Below are 9,880 nucleotides of genomic sequence, written 5' to 3' on the forward strand. Positions count from 1 at the left end.
TGTATATGTATAATCCATTAGCCCACAATGCATTTCACTGACGGCATGTGCCTTTCAGAGTGTCGGCCATTTTGTAGTTTCCTTGAGAAATTGGTGTGTTGAGTTGATTCCTTCTTCTCGGTAAGAAAAAAAAATTTATAACAAACGTATTAACGTTATTAAAACTGATTATTATTTCGTTAAAAAAATAATAAAAAGATTATTATTATTAAATAATAATTAAAAGACATAATTCACATTGTCGTGATGTATCATTTAATGTGTAAAATAACGCATAACAATAAATAATAATATATAATAAATAATCAGCAAGTAAAATAATAAATAATTGAGGAAAAGTAATGAAAAAATAAAAACAATATTGAATAATAATAAAACATTAAATACGGTGTATTTAAATGTGTTATCGACAACTACGATTAACATCCTAAAGACTGCGAATTACGAACGTCTAGTTTAAAGTCTGTAGTAAAGTTAGTACTTTTTTTTTTTTTATTATCTTATTAATATGTAATTTAAATATTTTATAATTTTGTGTTAATTGTGCGTATGTGAGTATGGGTGTGTAATTAAAAATAATTATTAAATTTTAGTAAATAATTATTAATTTTTGGTACATTAATGTGTTTCAGATAAATGAATCCATACGTTTTGTCCATATCGTAGTAATGTATATGTATACATGTTACTGAGCTTGTGTGAGATTACATTTATGTATATGTGTAGATATATATAGACGAGTGAATATATATATGTATGTATGGAGGCATATATATCTATATATATTATATATTATACAATCAGGTTGATTTTACGTGGTTTATTGTAAAAATGAATGGTGATATATATTGTTATATCCATACGTATTAAGTGTTGTACTTCCGTAGTGGTTGTCATCTTTTTACAAAACTGATTGCGTGCGGTGATCATTACACATTAAAAGAGAGCCCGGCCAAACGTCTCACTCTATATTTGGCCAGTGCTGATATCCAACATATTGCATATCTTGTCCATACATATTACCAATTTATCACATTGTCGTCGATGCGTTTAGTCTACAACGACGGTACTTAACGTTATTATACTGTCTTTTATAAACATATTTTATGTTAACGTAATTTGTCATTATCATCATCATTAATACTTATACTGTTGCCATCGCTATTCCTATTAAATGCTATCAATATATAACTATCGACATCAATTTAATGTTACTTTAGTAATTATAAATTCATTATTATTATTATTATTTTTTTTTTTTTCGACATAATTTTTCTGATGTAATTATTACGACTGCTGTTGATTAATTCTTCGACTTTTTATAATCATTTTTCGAAAATTATTACTATCATTACTAACGTATGATTCATCATTATTATAATAACTATTATTGTTCTTCCATTTTAAAAACAGCTATTATTTTTTTCATCAAAAAATACATATGTGTTATTGTTTAATTTATTTATTTTTAATTTTAAAGTTAACTTCTTTATTTATTGATGAAATATTAATGATATTAAAATTAGCCGACAGCAAAAAATGTTCACTTTTTTTATTAATTGAATTAGCTATAAAAAAATATTTTTAAAAAATTGCACAAATAGTTTTTTTAATTATTTTATTAGTAAAAAAAATTCTAAAAAAGTTAAGATGTCAGCTAAATTAATTTTTATATATTAATGATACTAAAATTAACCGACACTAGATGATTTTTTATTTTAATTAAATTAGAATTTAAAAAACTGGACATAAAATTGAAAAAAAATTTTTTTTTTTTTTTTTTTTCATTTTTTAAAAATTATTTTTCAATAAAATAAATTATCAAAATTTTTAAATGTCAGCTAATTAATTTTCATAAATATTATTGTTATTTTGAATAATTTTAATGATGGCAAAAACATAATTATTAAAGTTTGGTTAATTTTATCTTAATATTTTCGTCGAATTGGACTATCAATCAACTAGTGATTAAAAAAGTAATAATTATATAATTCAGAGAACACGTAAATAAATACAAGACAAAAATAATAATAACACTATAAAAAATTGTTATCACGTATGAATCAGTATGACAAAGTACTTCTTTTAATGTTTCTAGAAATAATCGGTTCATTATTAATTATTACACGTTAAAGTTGACAAATTATTACAGTTAATTAAATTTTTATTGAACTTTTATTAACTTGAGGTATTTTATCTAACTTCCTAATGTTTATATTAATAAATAAAAATAAATTTAGCCGCTTTTTGATAATTTTTTTAGAATTTTAGTAACAAATAAATTATGGCAAAAAAAATTAACATATAGAAATTTTTAAAAATCAAAAATGCAATTTATTGAAGTAAATTTATTTGTTGAATAAAATTAAAAAATGTTCAAGTGACTGCTAACTTTAATGTCATCATTAAAAATAAAAATAATGAATCGTAAAAAAATTAATTAGGAATATAAGTTTTATAATAATTAAAATTAATTAATGATTCTAATAATTCTAAATATTTTGTTTGTTTTTAAGGTTACGTGTACATGAATGGGGACATCGGGAAGCTCCCACCAGGGGCGGTTTACCCAGCCACCCCTGAACCCTTGGGTTCTGTCGGTGGTACAGTTATTGCAAACACCAGCTTAGATTACAGTGTCATGAACGGAGGATCTGTACCAGGCGAACTGATGCTCGACCCAACTACAATGGGTGGTATTGAGCCTTCGCCTCAACACTCGATAAGATTAAGCGGTACTGTTGGTGGTCTAGCTGGCTCTGCTGACATTACTGGTGGTACCAGTGACGGTGGAGGCGGTGGTAATCCTCCTTCAATTGCCGGTGCTGCACCTCCAGATGTTGCCGGTGCTCTGAGAGTTGGAGTTAACCTTGGTTATGTTCCTGTTGAAGTTAATCCCTTGGATGTTCAAATGTCACCAGCATTAATGACTGAATTACCGACATCTGGCATTCCATTAGATCAACTTAAACAAATGCTCTCTTCACAGCTCGAATATTATTTCTCTAGGTACGCTATTTTTATTTTTATTTTTTTTTAGATAAGTTCTTAGGGTCATCAGTCTTAATGATGGTTTGTTTGATGTATTACAGAGAAAATTTAGCAAATGATACATACTTATTATCACAAATGGATAATGATCAATATGTGCCCATATGGACAGTCGCAAACTTCAATCAAGTTAAAAAATTAACTAAAGATATTAAATTGATTACTCAAGTGTTACGTGAATCGCCAAATGTACAAGTTGATGAAGAGGGACAAAAAGTTAGACCTAATCATAAACGATGTATAGTTATTTTACGGGAAATTCCAGACAACACACCATTGGAAGAAGTCAAGGTTTGTCTAATATAATAATATAATAATAATACTTTTAAAAATTTTTTTATTATTATTAAACAAAAATTTGTTCAGAAAATTAAAAATTATTGATTATTGTTCTAACTTTCAATCAATAATAATAATAATAATTTATTAAGTTACTTAATTATATTTTTTTTTCTTTTTATTAGAATTTGTTCTCGGGAGAAGGGTGTCCAAAAGTAATATCATGTGAGTTTGCCCACAATAGCTCATGGTATGTTACTTTTGAATCAGATGAAGACGCCCAGAAGGCCTACAGGTTTTTACGCGAAGAAGTTAGAGAATTTCAGGTGAGTTATTTGTAAAAAAAAAAAAAAAAAAAAAAAAAAAAAAAAAAAAACAACAGAAATATTTAAATATCCACCTTCTAATCATCATGATACTCATGACAATATTATTCATTAGTGATAAAATGTTCAATTTTATTTATTCATTATTTTATCAATATTTTATTTATGATTATTAGTAAATAATTTTTTAAATAAATGAAACTACATGTAAACACCACTTGAACTCATGAAAAGATAGAAATATAGACAACATGGCCTTTAAACTCATGAGTTTGAGCTGATAAAAGGTTTATCAAATAAACACGTAATTGAATAACAAATAAAAATTTTGATGTGACTGAAAAACTACTAGAAAAATACCTTAGTTCCATAAGTATTGATACATATTTATTTTTTTGTTTCTACAGGGAAAGCCTATAATGGCTCGTATAAAAGCTAAACCAATGAACAGGCTACCAATTCCTACGGTGGCTGGAGTTAGTAGCATAAAAAACGGCTTTCGAACTCCTCCACCACCGCCAGTTTTTGATCCAACTAGTTATCCACCTGGTCAACAACGCTTCCTATACACCAATGGTACTACCATGCCCCAAACCACAATACCGCCATACCCCAACCAGATACAGGTCTACGTAAGTACTTCATAATAATCTTTATTAAAAAATCATAAAATATCCTTAAGACAAAAATTGGACAAAATATTTTTAATAAATTTTATTTTTTTCTTATTTTTTATATTTTTAATATTAAAAATATGTCAAATTGACCCCTGAAGATATTTTTTCCAATAATTAATAGTTAATCTTCTTCAATAATTTTTTCCCGTACTTTATTCACTAAAATAATTTATAAAAAATTAGCACCAGCCATTTTACACTCCATCGATGATGCACTGGGGTCCAGCAAGTCCGGCTTATTTCGACATGACCAGTGTATTCACAATGAACGGAATGACACCGCACAATTCATTTAAACCACACACAAGGTTTAATCCACGAAATAGGTAAATTTTTTTCTAATAACCATTTTATAAATCATACAATAGTTTTATAGAATAAATGAATTTTTTTTAGAAACAAACACAGAAATGGATCTGACAGAGGTGGTCCAATTGACAGTGGTATGTCACACATGGGTCGTATGAACCATCCACCAAAATTGAATTCCAATATGCATACCAGCAATAACAACAACAACAACAACACCAATAACAACAACAATACTCCTACTACTGCTATTACTTCTACGACTAACAATCATAACAACAATAGTAATGGAAATTCCGGGAATAATTCAATGTTGACAACGACAATAACAACAGCAACCACAACATTACCAGTTTTATCGTCCAACTATTCAGCGTCACCAAAATCAACATCTTATCACCATCATCATAACCACCACCATCAGAACCAACACCATCAGCAACAGAAGCACCACCACCACCAACAGCATCACCATAATCAAATAAGCGGCACAAAATTCCATTCATCATCAGCACTATCATCGTTATCCACGCTGTCATCTTCTTCGTCATCGTCATCATCATCTTCATCCTCCTCGTCTTCGTCATCGCCTCACACTCTGTCTTCAAGCGTGGCTGGCGACACCCACTTCTCCGGTGGTAATATTTCCAAAGCAAATGTCCATGATAATGAGCCTTATCATCATAACTATCATTCTATTGGTAGTAATACTTCTGTAACTGGTAATACTAACGCCAACACTGACCGAGATGGTGACAGAGGTGACAGAGATCGTGATCGTGATCGTGACAATAAAGGTGAACGCGAGAGAGGATACCACAGTGAGCGCGGAGACCGGGATGTAAGAAGCGATCGTGGAGACAGAGACCGCAGTGGAGGCAGCTTGCAGTACCGTCATCGTATTCACCGCAGGACCAAAGATCAAGACAACGCTATGTCTAAAAGCAACAGCACATTGCCGTCTATTCGGGAGGGCAATCATTCTGCTGCTGCTGGAGGTGGAGGAGGAGGATTTGGTGTTGATCGTGATAGGCACGATAGAAGTGCTGTTGGTGGTAATCCTACCGCTGGATCCAACAGTCACCATCATCAGCACCATCATCAGCACCACCATCATCATCATCCTCACAACTATCATCACAATAATCCCAGCAACAGTTTTCATAATAGCAACAGTGGCAGCAGCAGTAATAATAATAATAATAATAATAATAATAATAATAATAATAATAATAATTACAACAGTAGCAGCGGTATCAATAACAAAGATGTTAGTAATAACAGCAACACTCACACATCCTCGACTTTATCGTCCTACAGCAATCGCAGTGTCGTACAATTTGATTTGGAAGCTACGGCATTTCCACCATTACCTGGTCTAGATGCTGATTTAATAAAATCACACAGTACTGCCAGCGAATCAAGTACAGTGATTGAGTATAATAGTAGTAGTAATAATAGTGGTGGTGGAGGTGGTGGTGGTGGTGGTAGTAGTGGTGGTGGTGGTGGTGGTGGTGGTGGTGGTGGTAGTGGTAACAGTAATAGTAATAGTCCTAGTAGTAATGTTACTGTAAGTAGTGGTGCTGGTGGTTGTAGTAGTGGTGCTGTTGCCGCGTTACAATCACAAAATAGGCTGTCAGATGTTGTTAAAGGTACGGCCAAAATAAAAAGCACAAAAGATATGACATTGCCAATGCCCAAGGAGGGTCAGATATCATTTTCATCTTCGTCGATGACTTTTGTACCGACGGTAGTTGGTGTTAATCAGCTGAATAGCAGATCAACTAGTCCAGGATTGGTAATTTGTGGAGCTGCTGGTACAGCTACTGGTGTTGTTACTGTATCGGGTGTACTCGGGCAACCCATTGAGGATGCTGCTGCTAATATTGTTATCGCTTCGGGTGGATCTGTTATGAATGCTACTGTTGTTACCGGTGCGAGCAATGTCACTAATGACAACATTTACGGCATTGTCACTCTCACTCCCCCGTCATCTCCCAATAAGTAAGTATTTTTTTTTTTTTTTTTTTTTTTTTAAATTCAATTATGTCAATAGAAAGTGATTTTTATTCATATTGATGAGTGTACAAGAAATACAAAAAAAAATTTATCAATTCTTACTATTGCTTCAGTTAATTAATTAATTAAATTATGACTTGAATTGAGTCTGAAAAAAAATTGAATTTTTTTAATAATAAAAATTTAATAAAAAATTTTTTTACTAAAAATAATATAGATTAAAGTCTATAAAATAAATTGAATTGAATTAAAAATAAATTTATTTATTTTCAACAGATCTATTAAGACTGATGACACAAATTTGATGGTGAACGGTGTGGACGAGGCCATAAGTACAAAAACCCATGCTGCTGAAAAGTCTGAGCCAGTAATGAGGTGCAATTGTGACAACATCCCTACTGTCCCACAAAATCCTCCTCAATTACAAACAGGAGTGGCCTCGGCCTATCCTTTAGTAAGTTATTTTTTTAAATAAAAATCAGTAACAATTTATTTAATTTAATAATTAATTAATTAATTAAAATTCATTACTCAGGACCTCAACAGGCCAAGCTATGCCCAAGTAGCTCAACATTGTCGTGAACAACCTTGTACCAAACACAAAATAGATGAAAAAGATACGAATGAATAACCTACTATGTAAGTTTACTTACTTTCAAATAATTTCCAATAGTTCAATACATTAATATTTTTTTTTAAATCGATTATTTCAACTCTTACGGGCTGTTATATTATATCGAGCTTAAGTAAACGCCCTAAGTTGAGTAGTGTCAGGGCGGAGCCACGCTCATAAAGCGAGAAAGAAATATAAGCGTAATGACTTACGTTTAAATTATCACATAATTCATTTTTAATAGTGTTTAAAATACAAAAAAAATTACTTAGTCATTTTCACTGACATTAAAAAAAAAAAAAATATTTTTTTTTAATTGCTCATATTTAGTTGATATATTTTTTTCAGGCGTTTCTGCAATTGATGAAAAAGAAAACTAAATATTCTGCCGTCATCATTGGTTTGTTTCTTTACTTTTTTTTAACTAAAAAAGGAATAAACGAACGTTAAATGAAAAAAAAAGAAAACACTCGATTGCTGCTGCTTGTATTGTCAACAGTGATTTTTTTATTCAGGTTGTACAAGTGGTTACGAAAAGCATAATAACTTTTTACGTTGTACAGTGATTTTGCCTATATTATTATTATTATTATTATTATTATTATTATTATTATTATTATTGTATGATAAACAATATTTAACGTTTCATAATTTATTAATATTAATTAATAAATTAAAATAATAATAATGATAATGAAAAATAAGATAAAAAATGGAGAATTTTTTCGCAAATTAAAAAAAAAAAAATGCTTATGAAAAAATACATTAATTCAAAACTTAAAAATAAATTTCAGTAATTTTAAGAGTATTTGTTAATTTATATTAACGAGACTCAAAAATTGTAATAAATTAAATAATATGATTTATTACTTATTAATATTAATTTTTTTAGTTTTTAGTAAAAGAAGAAATTAAGAAAAAAATAAAATAATAATAAATATAACAATAATAATGATAAAATAATAGATAGTTTTGTGCCAAAATCCAAAATCATCAGGACACAGAATATATTTTAAGCAACGAATGTGTTTATAAAATAGTCATTTTTAAAAATTGAGAAGCGACAACGAGAGTGCTAGAAAAAAAAAGGAATAATTTTAAACGAAATATTATTCAAATAACAATAACCATAGTTTGATCACATTAATAACGATAATGTTATTTAAAAGTTAGTTAAGCGTAAGTTATCTTTCTTTATTATTTTTTCTCTCGTATAACATTACAAACAAAAGATACCACACCTCATATTTGATAAGTTATAAGATTGTTTTTTTTTTTTTTAGAATGTAAAAATAATTAACTATTTTTTTTTTTTTTTTTTTTTTTTTTTTAATTTATATTTGATTGTTTGGGAATTTTTCTTAACTATTGGTTAGGTGTTTTATTTATTATTTTTCCTTTTTTAAGACATATATGTAAAGATTGAAATTTATCAGCACAAAAATTAATCAACCATTTGATTGCTTTTATTTTCAATGAGATATGTTGATATGCGATAGATATTCATACCAATGACTTCCATAATGTTAAAAGGAATGGTTGTACATGTCGGATAGTAGAAAAATAATTATTTCAAATTAAAATTGATATTTATATGATATTTTGATTTAAAAATTTTTATTTAAGTATCTATTGTGACAAAAAAAAATGCATATATAGTTTAATTAACGGGGAATAAGATAAGATAATTTTTTTTTTATTGCATTATCTTACTGCAAATTTTGTATCGCGTTACAGATGCCATAAAAAGCGTATAAAATACATTTTTTTTTTTCCAAGTCCAAAAAAATTTTTTTTTCAAACTTAAAATTTTTTTTGGACTTAGAAAAAAAAAAGAATTTTTATTATACGCCCTTATGGCATCCGAGGGCGAATAAAATTTTTTTTTAGCATTTCTCCAAATTTCGGATGCGTTGATTCCCGAAAAAAAATTTTTTATACGCCCTTTTGGCATCTGGAACACGATATAATAAATAACGGAATTAGTTTTTTAAATTCTAAAAATAATGATAATTATAAAAAGTGAAAAAATAAAAAAAAAAAGTTTTAAAAAGCTTCAAATATATTTTCCATTGATTTTTGAGACACTAAATAACGTTTATTTGTCACTTGATCTGTTTATTACTTTTATTTTTATTTGCATCAATAAATAGCGTAAGTTTTTTTTTTTTATTTGATGCAACGAATGTTAAATGAACATTTGATTGTTGAATTAAATAAATAAGATTAAGAATTTATGCGAATGTATTGAATTAGAAAAAAAAAAAAAAAAAAAAAAACAACGTTTGTAATTTTTGCTTTGGCAATTAATGTAATCTAATGTAAAAACAGTGTCATGTCAAAACGGTTTACTATAAATTTGAGCACACAATTAAGTGCCTCAAGTGTTAATGTATATTAAAGGAGCTTGGCTTTAGGTGTTATTGTATGATTATTATTATTATTAATTGATAAGTATAATATAAATCTTATGATTAAATAAATAAATAATTAAGAAAAATAAAATAATAAAAATAAAAAAAAAATACGCATACGATATATTTGTTACTGATATGCGTAAAGAATTGAAAAATAGATACGAATAATAACAACAATAATAATAATAA

General features: G+C 28.4%; 1 protein-coding gene across 2 annotated transcripts; it reads left to right on the forward strand.

Moving 5' to 3' along the window:
• The first annotated feature begins 30 nt into the window (after positions 1–30).
• Positions 31–9,556, forward strand: Larp4b (La-related protein 4B). Of its 2 annotated transcripts, XM_074244708.1 has the most exons (11): positions 31–473; positions 633–1,066; positions 2,517–3,009; positions 3,093–3,342; positions 3,516–3,656; positions 4,064–4,288; positions 4,517–4,659; positions 4,730–6,646; positions 6,938–7,115; positions 7,197–7,300; positions 7,623–9,556. In XM_074244708.1, the coding sequence occupies exons 2-10, from the start codon at positions 1,045–1,047 to the stop codon at positions 7,290–7,292; spliced, it is 3,465 nt and encodes a 1,154-aa protein (XP_074100809.1). In that variant the 5' UTR covers positions 31–473; positions 633–1,044; the 3' UTR covers positions 7,293–7,300; positions 7,623–9,556. The 2 variants fall into 2 exon arrangements, with proteins under 2 accessions (XP_074100809.1, XP_074100810.1); XM_074244709.1 differs by lacking the exon at positions 633–1,066.
• The last annotated feature ends 324 nt before the right edge of the window (positions 9,557–9,880 follow it).

This window comes from Cotesia typhae, unplaced genomic scaffold, assembly GCF_013202065.1.
Source record: "Cotesia typhae breed Kobodo isofemale line unplaced genomic scaffold, CoteBio_Ctyphae contig_44, whole genome shotgun sequence".
NCBI classification, from domain to species: domain Eukaryota; kingdom Metazoa; phylum Arthropoda; class Insecta; order Hymenoptera; family Braconidae; genus Cotesia; species Cotesia typhae.

Bases quoted from the DNA above. Each gene is read 5' to 3' on its own strand.
- Larp4b (XM_074244708.1), top strand. From the start codon at position 1,045: ATGCGTTTAGTCTACAACGACG. The intron at 4,289-4,516 runs GTAAGTACTTCA...ATAAAAAATTAG, and splicing joins CCAACCAGATACAGGTCTAC to CACCAGCCATTTTACACTCC. The intron at 6,647-6,937 runs GTAAGTATTTTT...TATTTTCAACAG, and splicing joins CCCCCGTCATCTCCCAATAA to ATCTATTAAGACTGATGACA.